Genomic DNA, 24,648 nt, shown 5'->3' on the forward strand with positions numbered 1-24,648 from the left:
AAGAGGACAAGGAGGGAAAGATGACATCACAACATGACATAGGCATGACATGGGAAGGAAGGAGATGTGGTGGATTATTAACCACACAAAATCAAGGTTAAATTGGTAATTAACCAAAAACAAAACAAAACCAAATCAACCAAGCCAAATAATTCATTCTTCATCAAAACAAAAAAGAAACCAAGGCATTATTCTTCAATTGCTCTCGGCTTTTTACTATTCCAAAGGCAAGAAAATTCAAAATCCAAGATCAAGGCTTCCTAAATTGGTGAATTAATTCCCTAATCATCCTTATGCATAGTTAGGGCTATATCATGAGTTTAAGCCATCAATTCTTTCTCAATCTTCTTTATTAAATCAACGAAGAAGACAATGAATAGTGTTTTCAAGTTTTTAACTTGAAATTTTTCTTGTTTTCCTTTAAGATCCAAGCATCCCTAAGACTTCTCAAAGCTTCTTAAGGCTTCCTAGCTACTCCCACCACTTCAAGGAAGGTATATCATCTCCAAACCCTAGATTCCTATGTTTAATAAGATGATTTTGATTATTATGGTGATATTGTAGCTTAATGTTTGTGGTTTAGAGTTTGGGTTGAAGTGGTATTGAAATGGAATGGTAAATCTTGTTGTTTTGGTTAAAAGAATGTAGTATAGTTAAATTCAAGCTTAGGCATAAGTATGAATGTTAAAATTGAGTTGATTGGGGCTGTTATGATGTGATAAGGATGGATTTTGGTTGTATGATTGATTTGAGGTTGAATTGGGATGGTTTTTGAATGGTTTAAAATTGGGAAATCGCGTAAACATAGCCGTCGTAACGTCCGATTTTCTTTAGACTGTTTTTGTGCATAACATTAGGACCCCAGAACCCCCTGCTAGATTATGACCATTTCCATGTCTAGATAGCTCGTGTTACGAGCTTCGTTTTGATATGTAGTTCGTTCGACTCCGATGCACGGTTTAGGAGAAACGACCGTTTCAAGTAACGGCGTTTCGCGAACGGAACTTTTCCCCTCGCCTTACTTTGAAACATAGGTTAAAGACCAAAAAGGGTTAATTAATGTATGAAACATTTATGGTAAGTGTGTTAGGCAGTTGGTAAGACACTCGTAAAGGAATTGCCTTAAAACTCGTAAAGGTTAAATTATTAAAAATGGTGGAGCCGAGGGTACCCGAGTGACTTAAGAGAATCAGTAAGCGCAAAACAAGCGTTAGAGTCTAAGTTAGTTAAAGTATAGATTTACAAGTGACTTTAGTTTAATTCCAACTTACTTGTTGCTTATAGGTTACCAGACTCGTCCCGAGCCATTTGTAACCCCCAGTCGCTCAGGCAAGTTTTCTACCCGTTATACTGTTGTTGTGATGTATACATATGTATATGCATTATCTTGTGATAGATGCATGATGGTTAATTAGCAAATTCTTGCGATATATTGCTGCATGTGATATGGTATATATGCATGCCTGTTTCGTATTCTTGATACATATATCTATTGATTCAGTTGATAATACCTATGCTAGAGATAAGCGGTATTTGAGTTTACCCTTAGTATAGGGGATCAAAAGGTGAACATATTTCTAAACCGGGAGTCGATGTTCCCGAGTATAATATATATATATATTTTTATATATATATGGTTATAGTTTTCAAAACTATTAATCGAATAAGGTTTATTCGATAACTTTAAGTTTATTTTATTATATGAATATTATTTCGAATATTCATTCGAGGGCTTATGACTCCTTTATGTTATTATATGAATATTATTTATAATATTCATTCGAGGACTTATGACTCCTTTATATTATTTAATGAATATTACTTGAATATTCATCTGAGGACTTATGACTCCTTTTATTTTATTTATTGAATATTATTTTGAATATTCATTTGAGGATCTATGACTCCGATTATTTGCTGAGATATATTTTTTATTTTATTAAAGAATAAGGTGTCGATAATCAAACTTATTTTTGATTATTCAAATAAAGATAGAACTTTCGTATAAGTATATCTTTGGTTATTTAATACTCCTTTCAAGTATAAGTCTTACAACTTCTACTTCAATTATTTGTATAAAGATTATTCTTTATGGGAATATTATTTAAATAATAATATTCAGATATTTTCTAAAAATATTGGGACTGATTTACTTCATTAAATCAGCATTACTCCAAACACTCTTTAAAGTGTTTTCGAGTCTTCAAAATGATTTTTAAAGGTTAGAGCGGATCCCAAAACTCATTTTTATATTTAAGATCTTCCTTTTAAAGGGGATTTAAATACTCGCTCAAAACCTGAGGGATCCGGCTCTATGGTGTATTTTATATTCGCAACAAGGTTGCAGTTTTGGTAAATGAATTGATTACTTACCCAACGTTCGGGAAGTAAGTCCATCTATTGAGTCGGCATAAGCAATATGGGCTCAGTGGGCGTCCATGATAGTGTAAGTGGCTCAGTGGGAGTCCATCAAATGCATAAGTGGCTGAGTGGTAGTCCAGCATATGGTCCTATTGCGACCAGGGTGATGACCAGTGGGGAATTCGTCCATCTACTAGTGGAAAAGGTTACTTATTGGTATCTTTGCCTGATCAGCAAGATATCAGGTTTATGCCAAAATTCTTTCCTTTCCAAATTTATTGGATATTGCAATTCTGTTCATACTTTACATGACAGAGGTTTTCAGGAAACGTATGTATATATATAGGTGTATATATATATCGGGACTTAATGAAGTATATCATAACTTCATTTCCTTCAAAATATTTCAAAGATTGAATCTATACAAGTCTTATCTTGTAGTCTCATCAGTGTGATGAACTTTTGAAACTAATTATAACTTGAACGGTGGTAGTTCAAGTAGTATTTGGAAAAGATATAAGTATATTGGAGTATCTTGTAACTTCATCTTTTAAACTTATATCTAGTAAATGATTATCTTATGCATGACAAAGATTTTAGAAAAACGTTGAGACAAGGTTAGATATATGAGATCACCTTGCAACGATATTTTTATACAGTTATACACTGGAACTCTGTGTGTATTATGCATGGAAGAGGACTTCCCATATTTTGAAAAGTATATGTGTATATATATACTGAATATTTTGCGACTTCATCGCATTAAGATATCAACTTGGTTCATTTCTTTTGACCAAGACTTTCATGAGTACTATGAGAAGGCTCATATATTGTTAATCATTATACATATTATTTTGGTGGGCTTGCTGCTCACCCTTGCTTCTTCTTTCATCACACAACATCAGATAGATAAGATGAACAGGACCAAGCTCCCAATTCGCAAGCGGATAGGAAACGTACCGCAGCTTTCTGGAAGCGTTGAGGCCGCTGTAGCTGAGGTAGAAATTACCAATAGGCTAAGTTTTCAATTAATAATGTACCAGACTTATGTATATCATGAATTGTAATAATGGCAAAGAAATGTAAATTTATTCAGAAACATGTTTAAGGTGCATTGGCATATAATTGTGGAATAAAATGACTTGTGATTATTTTTGGATATTCATCTCTGAGACTATAACTTGTGGTGTGTGTGTTTATTGTGGGGTCACAGTACAGAGTAGTTGATTATTTATTAAGATTGGGTGTTATTAAGGGAAATGGAACTCGTGACAACCCGGATCCCCGACCCCGGATTTGGGGGTGTTACATACTTAAAAATTCTTTTCACAACTGTTAAGTGAGGTTCTCTTGGATCTGCTTGAAATCTTGCACAAAGACAGGTAGCATACATGATATCATGTCTACTAGCAGTTAGATAGAGTAGTGAGCCAATCATACCTCTGTAATCAGTAATATCTACTGATTTACCAGTATCCTTGTCCAGTTTTGTTGCAGTGGCCATGGGAGTGGATGCACTTGAACAATCTTGCATTCCAAATTTCTTCAGCAAATTTCTGGTGTACTTAGTTTGACAAATAAAAGTGCCTTCTTCATTCTGCTTGACTTGAAGGCCCAGAAAATAACTAAGTTCCCCCATCATACTCATTTGATATCTTGATTGCATCAGTTTGGCAAACTTCTTGCAAAGTCTGTCATTTGTAGAACCAAAGATGATATCATCAACATATATCTGGACCAGAAGTAAGTTCTTTCCATGGTTGAGGTAGAACAGTGTTTTTTCTATAGTTCCTCTGTTAAATCCACTTTCCAGAAGAAACTGAGCTAGATTCTCATACCATGCTCTTGGAGTTTGCTTAAGTCCATAAAGTGCTTTATCAAGTCTGTAGACATAATCTGGATATTTGGAATCTACAAAGCCTAGAGGTTGTTCAACATATACTTCTTCCTCCAATTCTCCATTGAAAAAAGCACTTTTCACATCCATTTGAAAGACAGTAAACTTTTTGTGAGCAGCATAAGCCAAAAATATCCTTATGGCTTCCAATCTAGCAACTGGTGCAAATGTTTCATCATAATCAATTCCCTCCTATTGAGAATATCCTTTTGCAACCAGCCTTGCCTTATTCCTTGTAATTATGCCATCACTATCAGTTTTGTTTCTGTGTACCCATTTTGTACCAACAACAGATCTGTTCTTTGGTCTTGGTACTAGGGTCCAGACTTTGTTTCTTTCAAATTCATTTAACTCTTCCTGCATTTCTTGCACCCAATCAGCATCTTGAAGAGCTTCTTCCACTTTCTTTGGCTCAGTCTGAGAAAGAAAAGAATTATAAAGACATTCACTTGAAGTAGCTGTTCTAGTTCTGACACCAGCATCAGGATTTCCAATTATCAAATCAGGTGTATATGATTTAGTCCACTTCCTTGCAGATGGAAGGTTTTCTCTAGAACTGGATGCTCCCCCATGATCCATGCCGTCTTCATTAACATTTTCTGATGCTCCCCCTGAAACTATGCTCTCTGAGTTGGACTCTTCAGAATTTAGATTTTCAGAACTATCAGTACTTGGCTTATCAGAACTTGAAGAGCCAGATGTATGTTCTGATGCTTCTTGAGATGTGGTTATATCTTGAGTATGCTCCCCCTGCATAGGTGCATCTTCCTTTGGCGTAGTTACCACAGTTTCAATAACATCAGAGTTTGATCCATCAGAGTTTGTAGTATCAGGATTTAGATTGTCAGGATTTTCAATATCAGAATTTGAGTCTTCATTTTCAAATCTCAGCTGATCATGATCAATAAAATCTTCAAGTCCAGTAATCTTCTTATCATCAAAAGAGACATTGATAGATTCCATGACCACTCTTGTTCTCAAGTTATAGACTCTGAAGGCTTTTGTGGAAAGTGGATATCCAACAAAGATCCCTTCATCAGCTTTTAGATCAAACTTGGATAACTGTTCAGGATGAGTCTTAAGAACAAAACACTTGCATCCAAATACATGAAAATACTTCAGATTTGGCTTCTTTTTCTCCATCATCTCATGTGGTGTCTTTCCTTGCTTGTTGATGAGTGTTGCATTCTGATTAAAACAAGCAGTCTGCACAGCTTCAGCCCAGAAATAGGTTGGAAGCTTTGCTTCATCAAGCATTGTACGTGCAGCTTCAATGAGAGTTCTATTCTTCCTTTCAGCAACTCCATTTTGCTGTGGAGTTTTAGGAGCAGAGAATTCCTACTTGATTCAATGGTTTTTGCAGAACTCTTACATTATCAAATTCTTGAACTCAGTACCATTATCACTTCTTATTATTTTCACTGAGTCCTTGACCAATTTATCCAGTTGCTTGACATGATCAATCAAGATAGATGATGTTTCACTTTTGGTGTGCAAGAAATACACCCATGTGTATCTGGTGAACTCATCCACTATGACCATAGCATATTTCTTCTTTGCAATAGACATGACATTCACTAGACCAAATAGATCAACGTGTAGTAGGTGATAAGGCTCAAGAATTGATGATTCGGTCTTGCTCTTGAATGAGGATTTTCTTTGTTTGGCCTTCTGACAAGAGTCACAAAGGCCATCAGGAGCAAATACTGACTTTGACAGTCCTCTCACAAGATCTTTCTTGACCAACTCATTTATATTGTTGAAATTTAAATGAGAGAGTTTCTTGTGCCAATTCTAGCTTTCTTCAATTGATGCTCTACTCATCAGACAGATTGCAGAACCATCAGTACTTGTTGAAAGCTTGGTTTCATAGATGTTACCACGCCTGTATCCTTTCAGAACAACTTTGCCTGTAGATTTGCTTACAACTTCACAGTGTTCTTCAAAGAAATCTACATGATAACCTCTGTCACAGATTTGACTAACACTCAGCAGATTGTGTTTAAGTCCTGAGACCAGAGCTACTTCTTTAATGATGACATTCCCAAGATTGATATTGTCATATCCCAATGTTTTTCCAATGTTGCCATCTCCATAAGAAACACTTGGGCCAGCTTTCTCCACAAAGTCTGATTGCAGGGCTTTATTTCCAGCCATATGTCCTGAACATCCACTGTCCAGAACTAGGATATTTTTTATGTTGCCCTGCAATCACAAAGACCACTAATGATTAGTTTTAAGGAACCAGACATGCCTGGATCCTTTGGCCTTATTAAGTCTATTAACATTTGCAGCGGATTTAGCATCAGAGTTTATGTTAACATTTTTCTTATCAGAATTTAAACTATCAGACTTTGAATCAGAACTTATACTAGAAGGAACAATGGAAACTTTCTTTAAAGAAGGTTTTATTTGATAATAATCATAGTACAAACTATGATATTCCTTACAAGTATAAATGGAATGCCATAAACTACCACAATGAAAACAAGGATTTTGTGGCTTATATCTAACAGACTGACTCTTAACTCCTGACTTTGAAGGTAAGGAGTTTATGTTCTTATTCTTCCTGCAAAAAGAAGCCAGATGGTTAGAACTTCCACAGTTATGACACGTTTTCCTAGGAGCTTCAGGAACAGGCTTATAATCATTGCTTTTATTCACACCTTCCTTTCCATTCCTATTTTTCTTAGGTGATTCTACCTTGTTTGCATTCTTAACATCTTTCAGCTTATGTTTAAGTTGTTTCTTTGTCATTAAGCCTATGTTTACTTCAGTTGTCTTTTCATGTTTTAGTTTGTCAAAAGTTAATTCCTTTTTAACTTCTGATTTCTCATTTTCAGACTTTACAGCTACAAACTAAACAGGTTTTATCTTTGGCTTTTGTTTAACAACTACAGGCTTAATATCTACAGTTCCTTTATCATTCTTATCCTCTCCATAACCTAAGCCCTCTTTCCAGTTTTCACTACTTAACAGATTCTGAGTTGTTCTGCCAGAGTTAGTCCAAGTCCTGATAACCTCTCTTTCCTTTTCTAACTCAGCTTTTAGAGATTCATTCATTTTTAACACTTCATCCCTAACATAAAAAGCATCATCTCTATCTTTCTGAGTTTGATGGAACATAACTAACTCCTTTTCTAAGAAATCATTTCTTTTCTTAAAAGCCAGGTTTTCAGAAGTTAATCTTTCACATGTTAAAGTTTGATCTCTATAACTTATAAACATGGTTTTAAGATATTTTCTCAACTCATTAATATCATCAGTATGAAAAGCATAAGTAGTTTGAGGTACCTTTGATTCAGCAGCTTCAGAACTGCTTTCAGCACTTGCTTTATCAGCATTTGCCATCAAGGCATAATTCTCCTCACTTTCAGAATCTGAAGTGTCTGTCCAGCTTTTCTTCTTTGTGACAAGAGCCTTGCCTTTGTCACTCTTCACTTTCTTGCAATCACGAGATATGTGGCCTTTCTCACCACAATTGTAGCATTTGACATTTGTATAATCTCCTCTGTCAGACTTTCCTCCTCTGCTCTCAGATTTTCTGACATTCTTCTTATCAGAACTTGTGCCTTTCCTGGAAAACTTATTTCCCTTCCTGAACTTCCTGTATGCGATATTTGTGATCCCTTTCACCATAAGAGCACACAGCTTCATCATCTCTTCATCAGCATCCGTCTCAGGCAGGCTTTCAGATTCTGAGTCATCATCACTTTCAGAACTTAATGACTCGGTATCAGACTTTGTGAAAAGAGCTTTACCCTTGTCTTTCCTTGAGGTAGCTGCTTTGGGGGATTCTTCTTCAGCCTTAAGAGCAACTGTCCTTGACTTTCCTCCTTTCCTCTTGCTTCTTTGTTCCATCTCAAGTTCATGAGTTTTGAGCATTCCATAAATTTCATTAAGAGTTGTTTCATCAAGACTATAGTTGTCTCTTATTGTTGTTGCCTTCAAATCCCAGCATTCAGAAAGAGCTAACAGGAATTTAAGGTTTGAATCTTCAAGATCATACTCCTTATTAACCAGTGACAAATCATTCAAGAGTTTGACAAATCTATCATATAAATCAGTCAATGACTCATTAGCCTTTGAGTCAAAGTGTTCATACTCTTGAGTGAGTATTGTCTTCATGTTCTTCTTAATCGTATCAGTTCCCTGACATCTTGTTTCCAGGGCATCCCATATCTCCTTTGCAGTCTTGCAGTTTATTACCCTGTTTGACATTACATTATCAATGGCACTATGCAGTAAGTGTCGTACCTTAGCATCCTTAGCAATTGATGCGATATCTTCAGCAGTGTAATCACTCTTCTCCTTTGGTACAGTCTTTGCTGCTTCACCTGCAACTGCAACTGCGAGCTTGGTTGGTTTGTGAGGCCCTTCCTTGATTCTATCAAGATATTCTGGATCTGTAGCTTCCAGAAACATGGTCATCCTCACTTTCCATATGGCATATTCAGATGGTCTCAATATGGGAACTCTGATAGTCTCATATCGGCTTTGAATTTGTGTCTTTGGAGGTTCTTCAGTTTTGGTGGGCTTAGTTGGAGTTTCTGTTTCAGACATGATTGTGTTTGGATCTTAAACTGTTTGTGCGTTAACAGATAGGCTCTGATACCACTTGTTAGGTCACACACACACTGTAGAGGGGGTGAATACAGTGTATAGTACAATCAAATCAAACTTTAATAACTCAAGTAACAGAAAACAAACTTTATTGAAACAATAAACTCTGTTACAGTATGGAACTGTTCTCTCTCAGTGATGAACAAATATCACGAGAGCTGTTAGGGTTACAATGAATAATCATCTCGATTGTGATAACACTTATAGTGTAAACCCTATGTCTGTGTTTATATACTACACAGTTACAAGATAATCACTAATTGATATGGAATATAATTTTGCTTCCTAAAATATATAAATCAGATATCTTTTCTTCCAAGTATTCTATTCTTCATAGAATTCCTTCTTCATGCATATCTCTTCTTATGTTTGTCTCGATCTTCTATCCTTTAACCAGCTGTTTTCCTTATCTAAACGTCCTTCAGTACTTAAGTTCTGATATCCATCTTCTGATGATTATCTCCTGATAATATAAGTACTGATATCCTTAAGTCCTGACTTCCAGTAAGTACTGATTTATCCTATTTAAGTAAGATCTGAAAACTAAACATAAATCACACTAGCCATGACATTATCAAATATATCTAACAGTGCCATTATCACTTCTTATGATTTTCACAGAGTCTTTAACCAATTTATCCAGTTGTTTGACATGATTAATCAAGATATATGCTGTTTCACTTTTTGTGTGCAAGAAATACACCCATGTGTATCTGGTGAACTCATCCACTATAAACATAGCATATTTTTTCTTTGCAATAGACATGACATTCACTGGACCAAGTAGATCAACATGCAGTAGTTGATAAGGCTCAAGAATTGAATATTCAGTCTTGCTCTTGAATAAAGATTTTCTTTGTTTTGCCTTTTGACAGGAAACACAAAGGCCATCAGGAGCAAATATTGATTTTGGCAGTCCTCTCACAAGATCTTTCTTGACAAGTTCATTTATATTGTTAAAATTTAAATGAGAGAGTTTCTTGTGCCAATCCCAGCTTTCTTCAATTGATGCCCTGCTTAACAGACAGATTGCAGAACCATCGGAACTTGTTGAAAGCTTGGCTTCATAAATGTTACCATGCCTATTTTCCTTTAGAACAACTTTGCCTGTAGATTTGCTTACAACTTCACAGTGTTCTTCAAAGAAATCCACATGATAACCTCTGTCACAAATTTGACTAACACTCAGCAGATTGTGTTTAAGTCCTGAGACTAGAGCTACTTTTTAAATGATGACATTCCCAAGATTGATATTGCCATATCCTAGAGGTTTTCCCATGTTTCCATCTCCATAAGAAACACCTGGGCTAGCTTTCTCCACAAAGTCTGATAGCAGGGTTTTATTTCCAGTCATATGTCCTGAACATCCACTGTCCAGAACTAAGATGTTTTAAGGACCCAGACTTGCTTGGATCTTTTGGCCTTATTAAGTTTGTTAACATTTGCAGCGGATTTAACATCAGAGTTTATGTTAACATTTTTCTTATCAGAATTTACAGTATTAGACTTTGCATCAGAACTTACACTAGAAAGAATAATGCTAACTTTCTTTAAAGAAGGTTTTATTTGATAATAATCATAGTACAAACTATGATATTCCTTACAAGTATAAATGGAATGCCATAAACTACCACAATGAAAACAAGGATTTTGTGGCCTATATCTAACAGACTGACTCTTAACTCCTGATTTTGAAGGTAAGGAGTTTATGTTTTTATTCTTCCTGCAAAAAGAAGCCAGATGGTTAGAATTTCCATAGTTATAACATTTCTTTCTAGGAGCATTAAGAACAGGCTTATAATCATTGCTTTTATTCACACCTTCCTTTCTATTCCTATTTTTCCTAGGTGGCTTTACCTTGTTTACATTCTTAACATCTTTCAACTTATGCTTAAGCTGCTTCTTTGGCATTAAGCCTATGTTAACTTCAGTTGGTTTATCCTGTTTTGGTTTGTCAGAAGTTAATTTATCTTTAACTTCTGATTTGTCAATATCAGACTTTACAGCTACAAACTTAACCGGATTTAACTTAGGCTTAGTAGTCTGTTTAACAATAACTGGCTTAATTTGTTCAGTTCCCGTTTCACTTTTATCATCTCTATAACCTAATCCCTCTTTCCAGTTTCCACTACTTAATAAATTCTGAGTTGTTCTTCCAGAGTTAGTCCAAGTCCTGATAATCTCTTTTTCCTTTTCTAACTCAGTTTTTAGAAATTGATTCAATTTTAACACTTCATCTCTAACATAAAAAGCATCATCTCTTTCTTTATGAGTTTGATGGAACATAACTAACTCATTTTCTAAATAGTCATTCATTTTCTTAAAAGCCAAATTTTCAGAAGTTAACCTTTCACATGTTAAAGTTTGATCTCTATAACTAATGAACATGGTTTTAAGATATCTTCTCAACTCAGTAATATCATCAGTATGAAAAGCATAAGTTGTTTAAGGTACCTTTAACTCAACAGTTTCAGAACTGCTATTAGCATTTGCCATCAAAGCATAGTTCACCTCACTTTCAGATCTAAAGTGTTTTTCCAACTTTTATTCTTTGTGACAAGTGCCTTGTCTTTGTCACCTTTTTCTTTCTTACAGTAAGGAGATATGTGGTCTTTCTCACCACAATTGTAGCATTTAACATTTGAGTAATCTCCTATGTCAGACTTTCCAGCTTTGCCTTTAGATTTTCTGAATCCCTTCTTATCAGAACTTCCACTTTTCCTGGAAAACTTCTTCCCCCTTCTGAATTTCCTGTAAGCTATCTTTGTGATACCCTTCATCATAAGAGCACACAATTTCATCATCTCTTCATCAGCATCCATCTCAGATAGACTTTTAGTTTCTGAATCCTCATCACTATCAGAACTTGATGACTCAGTATCAGACTTTGTGATGAGAGCCTTTCCTTTGCCTTTCTTTGAGACAGCCACTTTAAGGGATTCCTCCTCAGCCTTAAAAGCAATTGTCCTTGACTTTCTTCCATGCCTCTTACTTCTTTGATCCATCTCAAGTTCATGAGTTTTGAGCATACCATAAATTTCATCAAGAGTAGTTTCATCAAGAGCATAATTATCTCTTATAGTAGTTGCCTTCAAGTCCCAACTTTCAGGAAGAGCTAAAAGGAATTTAAGATTAGTATCTTCAAGATCATATTCCTTATCCACCAGTGACAGATCATTCAAGAGTTTGACAAATCTGTCATATAAACTAGTTAATGACTCATCAGGTTTTGAGTCAAAGTGCTCATACTCTTGAGTGAGTATAGTCCTCTTGTTCTTCTTAATTGAATCAGTTCCCTGGCATATTGTCTCCAAGGCATCCCATATCTCCTTTGCAGTCTTGCAGTTAATTACCATATTTGACATGACATTATCAATGGCACTATGCAGCAAATGTCTTACCTTTGCATTCTTTGCAATAGATGAGATATCTTCAGCTGTATATTCACTTTTCTCCTTTGGTACAGTCTGTGCTGGCTGATCTGCAACTACAAAAGAGAGCTTGGTTGGCTTATGTGGTCCTTCATTAATTCTGTCAAGGTATTCTAGATATGTAGTTTCCAGAAACATAGACATCCTCACCTTCCATATGGGATACTCAAAAGGTTTTTAGTATGGGAACCCTAATAGTCTCATATCGATTATGGATTTGAGTCTTTGGAGTTTCTTCGGTTTTGGTGGGCTTGGTTGGAGTTTGTGTTTCTTTAGACATGATTGTTTTTGGATCTTTACTATATGTATGTTAACAAATTGCTCTGATACCACTTGATAGGTCACACACACTGTAGAGAGGGGTTGAATACAGTGTCTAGCACAATCAAATCGAATTAAGAATACAAGTATGTAACACATAATAATCTTATTAATAAAACAGTATTACAATGGAACCGTCCTCTCTTAGTGATGAATTGTGTTTATATAGACACATAGTTACAAGATAATCTTCTAACTGATATCGAACATAAGTCTGCATCCTAAAATATATCAACTAGTTATCTTTTCTTCCAAGTATTCTATTCTTCATAGAATTCTTTTTCATGCATGTCTCTTCTTGTTTTAGTCTCGATCTTCTTTCCTTCAATCAGCCGCCTTCCTTATCTGAAAGTCTCCTTAAGTCCTGATATTATCTCCTGATAAATATCTTTTGATAACTTAAGTTCTGATATCTTAAGTCCTGACTTCAGTATAAGTACTGATTTCCAGTTAAGTCCTGATTTGTCCTGTTAGTTAAGATCTGAAAACTAAACACAAATCATCATTAGACATGACATCACAAATATATCTAACAATTTATAAATATATGAATAACTAAATTAATACATATATAAGAAAAAACGTGACAAAAAATCTTATTTCATGAATTACAATAGAAAACTGAAATTTTAATTTTTAGTAACACACACATATATTAAGTGTTTGATTAAACACTTAAAAGACATAGTAGCATAGTAGTATAGTATTGTGAGAACTAGTAGGGAAACTGTGGTTCGATTCCCTACAACAACAGTGTTTTAATCATTGAAGATACGGGGGCAAATCCATCATTTCACTGAGAATAAAAGGTCTCACTATTTTTATCCCAGTGTTCTGCTATTATATATATAAGAGATAACATCACAATCATTGTATACTTGTATAGACTTTTTCTTTTTTTAGAAAAAGGTTATGAGAAGAACAAAACTTATCTCAGAAAAAAGTAGAAGGACAAAACAAGCCTCTAGTACTAGGGGTGAACAAAAATTCGACTAATCCGCAAAATCGACCCAATCATGCCCTGTATTTCGGTCGAACGTGTAGAACCATCCAAAATTTGATGTTTAATTGGGTTAATTTTTTGTCAACCCGAATTTAATGGGTTGGGTCGTGGTTAAACAAATTTTAACCCTTATCAAATCCAACAACCCGATTACAAATATACAGGTAATAGGCTTATTACAATAGTTTAGTCCAGTTTATTAGCATCTATCTAATCCAACGGCTGAGAGAACGTGTGTTACCTTTCGATTTGAACATTGGAGAAAATCATGAGATGACCCCGACCCATTGATTTTAAAGAATGACAATGTTAACCATGAGTTTTTGTCAAAGTAGCATTACATCTAAGGAGCAGTATGATTATGTCGTTGAAGTGATGGATCCAGAATTACCAATTCTCGAAAGAATGAGCGTCGATGGAATTAATTCTTACAAAAATAATTCTCATGCTCCAAATGCAAGTGCTCACGAACAACCAATTCTTGACCATGTTGTGTCCCAAACTAAATGGAGGAAAAGGACGTTCGTTTCAAGAGTCTCATGGAATCGGTTGGTAAAAAAAAGAAGCTCAAAGGAAGTGCACATATTGTTAGAAGGAATGCCGTAATAAAAGAAAATGTGCTACTAGACTAGAAGATCTTAAAAATGATCAAGAAGAGCATATTAATTAGTAGTGTAGAACATAGGTGGTCCTGACCCCATGCAGGGCGTGCGATCACACTGGGCCCATAAATTTTAGGGGCCCAAAAGTTTATGCAGTTTCTTATATTTATATACAAGTTTATGTGAGTGTAAAATATTGTAATCAACTTGCAATCTTATAATCTTAACATTTCTCAATTTTTAATGTTCTTCGGCTATACATAAAAAATATTTGTCAAAGTTTGAGACTTTAGTGCAAAACTAGATCTCATTTGCATCCGAATTAAAATGGACAATATCTTTTAAAATACTTTCAGACTACGCTAATTTTTAAAAGGTATTTTTAGACTACATTAATTTTTTTAAACTAGTATCACAATAGAAGTTTCTAGCATTTAGTAACTTTAAGATTCAAGAAATTCCAGTAAGTGCATTATCAAAGTTCCTACTTCGAAAATAATAACCGACACTTAATACACGGAATAAAATTAGTAGTATATTTTTTGATTGTATTAAATTGTAAGTATAAAATTTACATATTTTTGTAATTATATGATTTTCAAGTGATTGAGTAGAATAAATTGTTGCTTACTAATTATGTATTAATTTATTTCATTCAGATTTCTAAAAAGAACTTGATTTTCATACCATTTTTTACAAAAATTTGAGTAAGGGCCCATTAAATATTTTTGCATCGGGCCTTGAAACTCTCAAGACCGGCCTTGGTGTGGAATTTGTAATGATTATTGTAATTTATAAATATATTTACCATTAAGTATTTAATTTTGCTTTCTTTTTATGTTCTTTTATTATAGGTTAAATGGATAGAGGGTATAATGGAGACAACAACTTCGATCATAGTTGTGATTCTGTATCTCACGTTAGCAACACATTCTCGGACTCCCAACCTAGCGACTCGTGGTATAAGGGAGAGGGAGTTGGGGTCTCATCAACCTTTAGTGAGATAGAAGAGACATGTCGCAAGTTGATGCCCTTGTGGACAATGATGAGTCGCCCCATGTGGAGAAAGAAGAAAAAGACTTGTACCTGCCCGAGGAGGAGGCTTATAGGGCCAAAAATTGGACCGAAGCAAGTCATTGGATGGGTGGTATTGAACAAAAATACTTGGTGATCTATTATCTGAATCCCTCCTTTCTTCCGATCTTGAATTTGGGAAACAACCCGATGCCTAATGGAAAACATCCAGATGTAATGATAGTGGTCTTGTTGAATGTGGTCGGATTGCCAATATTAAAAAGCTGAGGTCTCGTAAAGGTTGTAATCGGGACCAAATGCACATTGAATATGTGAAGGGTTGGGTTTCACACCCACTACGCCATAAGTGGGCTATTTTAATGCCTAAATAGTGTTACAATAGGCCCAAAACATGTCACATTAGGTCTATTGTAACACCACAGACGTTACGTATATGAGCACTACAATAAACACCCTAATGTAATACTTCACTGATCTATTGTATCAGATAAGAAAATGTTACAATAGGCAACTACTGTAATACTAAAAGGCCCAAATGTAACGGAAAAATGAGTGATACATTAGGTTCAATCAAAATTGCAGTAGTAGGCCCACCTATGGGTCCCACATAGCCTATTATAACAGTATGTTCTATCAATTGTAACACCAAAATTTTTAATTAAGTAATAGTACTATTTGTAATGTAACACTATATATAAAACATACATTACACTATAACAGGCAAATGTAACAGTTAATTTAAAAAATTTGAAATACATGCTTTGTTTAAAGAACAAACATATTACCAATATTATCAAAATAAAATCTACAATACATATCCAAAAAAATTACAAAAATCAGCTAAAATCACAATAATATGATCGATCAATAAACCATATTCCAAGCATATCCAAACTACACTTGATCTTCTCCATTGATCTTCTTCTCTTTACTACACTTTAAATCACCAAACAAACTCCTTTGAAAATAACCTCTTAGTTAAAAAGATAATAATCTAATTCAAGCATAAAAAGGCATAAATACAAAAAAATTTTAAAAAATAGTATAAAAGAGAAAATTGAGTTGTCCTTTATTGTACAATTAAATACACTACCATTAAATCTTATTCATTTATTCTATTAAAATTTAAAACAAGATGCGCAAAAACATAGAGATACTAACAATATATAGGTCAAATCCAATTAAGAATCGAAAAAGTGTGACAAGGGCATATAAATACAATAAGAAAAATAGTCCATACTAACGACATGGAAACATTTAAATTAAATTAAAAAAAAAATCAAGATCTAAATAATTAAATCAAAAAATAATTAGAAACAATGTAAAAGAATAAATGGGGCAGAGTGGATAACATACTTTGCTGGACATAGTTTTCCTAATTTATAGTTTTTATTAGCTTGTCATACTTACCATTGTACTATAATATTACAGGAACTTTTCTTGTTTAATTTAAGATGGAAAAGAATATCCATTGACTCTATGTGCTGCAATAGTTTAAACCACAAATCAGAACATGTATCATATACAAATAATAGATCCTCTTAGAAAAACTAGAGATATGGATAGAACCTGAGCTGCTGAAGTCCGCGACACAAAAATCTTGCAAGGGATTGGGTACATTAGTTATAGAAATGAAGCACTCGAACCTATCTATGTGTCATGTAGAATAAATTCATAGAAAAACAAGAATATAAGCTAATATGAGGAAGCTTGTTTGAAGAATACACTTAAAGAATGAGACAACCACTAATTACAAATTTAATGCAAATAACATAAACTTCATGATATTTTGTGATTCTCACTCTTGAGAGCTTATTTGATCTTACAATGAAACTAGTACAAAAAATAAGCAATTTCCATAAATATCATTGTAATTTCACTATATCTTACGCTAATATACAGATACACATATTACGTGACAGAAAAATTGAAAGAGAAATTTTAGAAGTTTATATCCTTGAAAGACCAAAAAGGTTACCATTGCAAGGTTATATGGTAAAGAAGATGCAAAACTTAGGCAAAATGAATTGTCTAATAGGAACCAGAAGCATGAATATCAATGGGAATAAAACCCCAGCAAGAGGAATCCAGGTAATTCCACAAGCGATTAATAAGTAAGCAGCCCGGAAAATTATGAAAATGGAGATTGTCTTGAAAGGTACAGTTTACACAAAAGTTGTGTGGTTATTCTCCAGTATTTTGTTAAACATAAACAGATGCACCTGGTTAGTTGCATAAAATCATTTAAAAATGTACAACATAACTGAATTTGTAATTCTATTTATATTGGAACGTAGCTAATGATATATTCTACTTGGAGCTGCAAATAGCAGTAGGATCCGCTTCCAAAAGGTTTCCGTCCTCAGAATCAGCAGAAGAGAGCACTAGGGATCTTCTGGCCAATTTTACAATATTTCATACGTAACCTTTCTGAAAATCTTAAAGAAAAACTTGGATTTCTTGCATAACATCTGATCACGGGAGCTTCACTCCGCACCACTGTTCCATCCACATACCTTTTTACTAATTCTTCAATAGAATCACTTTTACTGATAGAGAGAAAGAAAAATAGAGAGAAAGATAAAGAGAGATAGAGATAAATAGAGAGAGAAATAAAGAAACAGACCGACTTCGTTATACGCCACTGATATTTTAATCGCATTTCAATCCACTGTCGCTCATGGTAATTTCATCCAAAAGTCTTACTTTCCATTGACCATGATAACTCATCTCAACTTGATTGGCATACCTTCGAGTATTTGAGATAATAAAATCATGGAGATCCAAAGAGAAAAGAATTTCATATCATAACGGGACCAAAATCTGATTTTGTGAGAAAGTATTGTTGATATGAAAGAATAACTGAGAGATCAATATGATCAAATGAACTTGGTGTTGCGTGCCCAAATTAAGACACTACTAAAGGTTGTTAACCTTCTTGTAGTCACAACGCACATAAGTGATGGCGTCCTATCCAACTCATGTCACACAGACATGTGTACCTTGTGTCTTCTGTAGTTAGAGTTGTTCATCTCAGTCAGAATAAAAGAATATGAAATGAATTCAAAAACAAATGAATAATAAAGGATTTCTAATAAATGACTTGTTAGGGCAATCCTCGGATCAAAACTAAAAATGTTTCAAAGCTAATATTTCTGGAGAAAAATAAAATCCTGATAATAATAATAATAATAATAATAATATTTGAATATGTTTATGTGATTTTCAGAGCTATCAAAACCTGAAAATAGGCTTCATGACAGCCTCTGGCACATTACGTGATTGAAAACGGGTGTTATGGATTATATCCTCCAACATATACCTCTTTTTGAGAGATGTCAAAATAAGTTATAGAAATAGTAGGTATTGCTAAGGTCTTAATACTTATTTCTATTTGAACTCTTCTATTGACTCACCATCCGATTCTTGACACTTCTTCATGTTCTAAAGATACCGAAAATCTTTATCGTCGTCGAATCGTAGTAGCCTCAGAAGATTCCACAATAGAATTTTGCAACTGCTAGGAGTTTTGTCCAGCTCAACATAACCATCTCAAACAAATGCGCCTATCTTAGCTTACTCTTTGGTACTATGTCCAATAGTCCAACAGGAACTCGATATGAGTTCAAGCGTCCTTACATACCTATACATACTCCTACACACTCTCGTTTCTAGTTTACTATAACCTCGGCTTTGATACCAAACTGTAACGCCCCCAAATCCGGGGTCAAGGGATTTGGTCGTCACTATGAAATCTCAATCCAAAATAACCTGTTTAATCGATAAATAAATGCCAGAAACTCAAATATAACATCTGTGACCCCAAACTACACCAAGATATTTTTAGGTTATAGTTCTAGAAACAAGATATCCAAATTTCCACAAATAAACTTTTCTCTTTGTTTTAAAACTCTTTTCAATATTTCCAAACTCACAACTTAACCCACTAGTACAATTTCAAAAAGAAGTATACTAGACCAACGATTTAATACATATATATAAACACAACTTTATACAATAGAACTTACTCTAGTTCCGCAAACCCTGACCCAACCACCATCCAAAAGCTTCTTCTTCGCTTTCTCGAATTACGCAGCTAAACAACGCAAGTCATTCCTCACTAGAAGGTTCAATTTAAAATCAGGAAAGTATGAGCGAAAGAAATGCTCAACAAGTTTATTATAACATATATATGGTCTTTTGATATAAAAACTGACATCTGCAATAGAGCAGAACATTTAAAATCATAATTGTTGAATCAAAAAATTTAGTTAATGAATCCCAGAATTGGTTCCTCATTTGTAGTCAAAACCCTTTAGATATTTTTTGAGCACAAATGATTTAGCAATACTTTGAATCTTGACGAGGATAAACTCGTAAAACAATGTTTACGGAAATATCGCAAACAACATGAAATAGTGATTATGGATTGAATCATAAACTTTATATCCAATTTACTCAAAACCCCAATCATGATATCAATACTTATTTTGTTGTCACATCAAATTAGATATCAATACTAACTTAGATGCTCACAACATCCCATATTGAAGTCAAAATCAATCATATATATTAATACCACCTTTGATATTTAACAGCAACCTAAGTATCAACATTAATCAGAAACTGAATTTCACATTTTATCCGAAACAAAAACACTTGACTTGATACATCATATTAGTTATGATTATCAAAAACAATTTAGCAATTTAGATTGGAACCAATTTTGCACTATGTTGTTCCTGATGATCAGTCATAAAACAACACCGGTATCCCGCGACCATGCCGTAGATATAAGCATTGGTATCCCGCTGCCATACAGTACCTATAGGATATCTGCAAAAAGGCATATATTCACCTTGCAAGATATTACACTTCCGTATAATAGCTCACGCTGGACCGGTGCCTCGACCACTTACGCTGTAACCAGTAACCATCCAATCTTAAAAACCAATTTATGAAAAGGAGCAGAATTAATCGACATCCTAAATAATTTTATTCCCCCATTCACTTGGGCAGGATTACTCGCAACAAAATCATTTTATTCTCAAAGTATATAATATTTATAAATTCGGTATTTGGATAAGTAAAATCATTTAACTATTCTGAACCTAAAATAGCATAAGAATACTTACATAAACAGAATCAATCACTTTGATATGTAAAACATTTAACTATTCTGGAATTAGAATAATATAGATAAATTTGCATAATAGGATTCAAAATAAATATCACTTGAACGATAAGTGAAACTAGGGATACTTGCCTTTGGTTTTTAGCAGCTAGTCACACTCGCAACAATATAATTATCTCAGTCTGACATCTTATGACCTTGCTGTCTTTCTATTTCAACAATTCACTGATGTGCTGCTCCTGCGATTGTTAGAAGCCAAATATCCAGTACCATCCCATTTCATTCTTTCCAATGCCTGGTCCTGATCAACTCGAACGATCCGCATCAATCGTTTGATGATTTTGATGATGGATGATGAAAGAGGAAGTCGAGAGCTTCAATTTGGTTACTCATACTTGTGATTTGGAGTTCAAAATCACCTTCAAATTGGAGTTTGATTCTCAAGAACGCGAAAAACGAATATTAGAAGATTTTTCTATTTTTCTGAAAATTAAATTAAAAAAACTAATTTTTAATAATAATTAACAATAAAAGAAAATCTACTTATACTTACACAAAAATATCCCTAAAATAATTTGGGCCTAATTATACCATTTAATAAAAATAATTTGCCTAAAATGAATAATTAATAGGGAATAATATTTAATCCAATAAATACAAAATTTATGTCAAAATTCCCCAAAAATTACGAATATTCCAAAAACACAAAAATATTGAATATTTGAAAGTCCCACGATTTTCTAAAAATAAAAATACAAATTTTGTGGGTTTTGACGTCCCGGTAAGGTCCCGGTCCGTTGATTTTGGAGAAATCGAAATATTTTCTAAATTAACAGAAAACCCCGAAAACTCATATAATGTATGCAAACGCACACGAAACGAGATAAAGAAAGTAAATCGATAAAAACACACTTTGACAAGAGTCCAGATTGCGTATAATTTCATACAAATGTATTTTAAACACGTAACGAGTATCCGAAAAATACTCTGGTCCTTACAGGATCACACATAAATCCACCGCACGTTAAATCGTGGAAATACACATTTTTAAATAATATTAAACACATAATAATTCATTTAACACATAACAAAATAGTTGTAAAATATTATTTTTAAATGTTTTCGAACCTCACTCTATACCCGGGTGAACACAGATAAAATACCAAATAATATTTCTGACATCGATAAAATATTGAGGCAAGGAAAAATATCCGCTCGATCCCCAAAACTGGAAAATACACTCAGCTTTACCGATATTGATCCAACGATCGACTTTCAAATAAAAATTTGGAAATAGTAAAAGTATTTAAATACTTTCACAATTCTGACAAAAAAATGATACCAACTATCAATTAGCATATTAAGCCATTTAATGACACGATCTCATTAAGAAAAAAATAAAATATCCACCATTTTATTCCTTCTAAATCTGAAAAACACATAAATATATTCAAATAATAATAATAATAATTCTAAAAATACGAGATATCACACCAACAGTCCTTTATGGGAAGATCAAGGAGCCGGTTGCAAGGAGCAGTGATTCCTCCTCCGAGGCTAGTTCAGATGAGGAAGAGGAGGGGGAGGAGAAAGATGGCCAGGGAGCGGGGAATGGTGAGGAAGAGGAGGGCTCTTCTGACGAGTGACTGATATAGCCTTGCATGACTTTGATTGCCACATGTGGCCTTGTTTTTTGAACTTGCTTATTCTAACTATATTGGTTTGTAACCTATTGGTCCTTCGGGACTTAACTCATGATTCTTCAGGATCTTTATTTATGTACTTCATTTGATTTCATTTCATATTTGCCATTTATTTTCGCTATTTGGTCCTTCGGGACTTGCATTCTTTAGATACTCGTACTTAAAAAAATTGGTAGACAAGATGATAAAAATAAACTTGCATAAATAGATAATATCTCCGAGAAATGGGTTCAACCCTTACATAGGATGGTTTCGTAGACCTTATTTATAAACTTAATACTAAATACTAGGAACACATCACAAGTTTCCTAAACATAATAAATCTTCACGTTTGAAGCGTGCCAAGTGCGGGGAACTTTATCACCGTCCAGGGTCTCCAACTTGCAGGATCCTTGTCCTAATGTCTTTTTGACCTTATAAGGTCCATCCCAGTTAGGGGTTAGATTTCCTCTCTCCTCGACTCCCGATGCCTCAATCTTCCTTAAAACTAAATATCCTTGTTGAAAGAACCTTTCTTTAACCCTTCTATTGTAATAGAGGGAGGCTTTTGTTGATGACCTGTATTGCGGGCGTTGGCCTCATCTCTGACCTCGTCAATGAGATCGAGAGCGAGCCTCATGCCTTCTTCATTGGTCTCTGGCTCATAAGCTTCGATCCTAGGGGATCCATGAGTGATCTCGAGGGGCACCACAACCTCGGCTCCGTAAGCCAGCATAAACGGGGTAGCTTCAGTAGTCACTTTGCGGGTGGTACGATATGCCCATAGTATAGGGAACAACTCATCTACCCAAGTGTTCCTTGATCGTTCAACCCTTTTCTTAAGTCCATCAAGGATGATTCTGTTAGCAACTTCCGCCTGCCCGTTTGCTTGCGCGTGAGCAACCGAGGTGAATCGAAACTTTATGCTGTTATCATCGCAGTACTCTATGAATTCCGAATTATCAAATTATCTGTGACAATGATGCGTGGGATCCCAAATCGACATATCACATTCTCCCAGAAAAATTGAGAAATTTTCTTGGTGGTTTTCTTGGCTAGTGCCTTAGCCTCAATCCACTTCGTGAAGTAGTCTATGGTTACCGCAATGAACTTCATTCGTCCCGATGTCTATGCTCTTTTAGCCGTATTGGGCCTAGTCCGTGAATAGATTGTGTTTGTGTACCTCGACGATCTCTGCTAGTGGGGCTTGTGTACATGAGCCGTCTTGAGTCTGCTATGAGTTCAGATCAGACAGGTCTGTAGTGGAATTCAGACAAAAAGACCCAGTGTAATTAATTCGATATTTAATGTGTCTTTATGATGTATTTTCTATCCATATCATGTACACATATTATATTTTATGTTCATTTAATACAATTAATATTGAAAAAATTACAATTTATTTAAGCAATATTCAGTTTTCCTAATATGCAGTAAAATTTTGAAAGTGAACCTATATTTTGTTGAAACGGAGGGAGGAAGTATTATTAGTTTATTACCGATAAAAATATTCATTAAAAACAAAAATTAAAATTTAATGTAGCATTGCGGGTTTGTGAAGAAACACAAAGCCCAGTCTTAAATCTGAACCGTTAAAAATGAACATCCATCCAACGCTTGGCATAAGCACTTGTACTTTGACGCGGATTGAGGAAAGCCAATGGAGCGCTCTCATTGGCTCTTCTGACAACACACGGATCGCAACTCTCAATCACAATAAAACACAATCTAACCGTCCATTACTCACCAATCTAACGGCCAATAACCATCTCCCACCAAAACGAAATCAAAAACTCAAAATTGCCGCTCATAAAAATCCCAATTCTCATCTATAAATACCCCCACCCCTCTCATCAAAACAACACACAAACAAACCAACACAATTTTTGTGTCTCTGTTATAATTTTATTGAATTGCAATGGCACGAACAAAGCAAACAGCGAGAAAATCGACAGGAGGAAAGGCACCGAGGAAGCAACTAGCAACAAAGGCAGCAAGAAAGTCGGCACCAGCAACAGGAGGAGTGAAGAAGCCACACAGGTTCAGGCCAGGGACCGTGGCGCTACGAGAGATCAGGAAGTACCAGAAGAGCACTGAGCTTTTGATCCGAAAGCTTCCGTTCCAGAGGCTTGTGAGGGAAATTGCACAAGATTTTAAGACTGACTTGAGGTTCCAGAGCTCTGCTGTTGCAGCCCTTCAGGAGGCTGCTGAGGCGTACTTGGTTGGACTGTTTGAGGATACCAATCTCTGCGCAATTCATGCCAAACGGGTTACTATTATGCCTAAGGATATTCAGCTTGCTAGGCGTATTCGTGGAGAGAGGGCTTAGATTGCTGGAATTCAGGCCTTAGATTTGGACAAGTTGGGTTTAATTAGATTGCTTTTGTTTAGTTGGTTGTTGGTGCTTAATATGATGTATATCTTTCTCATGTTTAGTGATGATGAATGAAAAGTTTGGTTTTAAATATGTGTTTGTTTTAACATTTCACTTGTTAATTTTGTTTAAGATCCAATTTCTCTGGCATTGAACCTACATACCATTCTGTTTGATAAAATGTG

General features: G+C 34.7%; 2 protein-coding genes across 2 annotated transcripts; one reads left to right on the plus strand and one right to left on the minus strand.

Annotated features, from left to right (window-relative positions):
• Positions 1-22,597: 22,597 nt before the first annotated feature.
• LOC141685726 (uncharacterized) lies at positions 22,598-23,829 on the minus strand. Its single transcript, XM_074490814.1, has 2 exons — positions 23,823-23,829; positions 22,598-23,034 (listed from the first exon to the last, which is right to left on the minus strand). Exons 1-2 carry the CDS (start codon positions 23,827-23,829, stop codon positions 22,598-22,600), a joined length of 444 nt encoding a protein of 147 aa, XP_074346915.1.
• A 104-nt stretch (positions 23,830-23,933) lies between these two features.
• On the plus strand, positions 23,934-24,556 carry LOC141687271 (histone H3.2). The gene has a single exon (XM_074492478.1). It carries the CDS (start codon positions 24,008-24,010, stop codon positions 24,416-24,418), a length of 411 nt encoding a protein of 136 aa, XP_074348579.1. The 5' UTR covers positions 23,934-24,007; the 3' UTR covers positions 24,419-24,556.
• Positions 24,557-24,648: the final 92 nt, after the last annotated feature.

Source organism: Apium graveolens, chromosome 9 (assembly GCF_009905375.1).
Source record: "Apium graveolens cultivar Ventura chromosome 9, ASM990537v1, whole genome shotgun sequence".
In the NCBI taxonomy this organism is placed as follows: Eukaryota; Viridiplantae; Streptophyta; class Magnoliopsida; order Apiales; family Apiaceae; genus Apium; species Apium graveolens.

What these genes read in the sequence shown, in the direction of transcription:
- LOC141687271 (XM_074492478.1), top strand. Translation starts at nt 24,008, where the DNA reads ATGGCACGAACAAAGCAAACAGCGAGAAAATCGACAGGAGGAAAGGCA.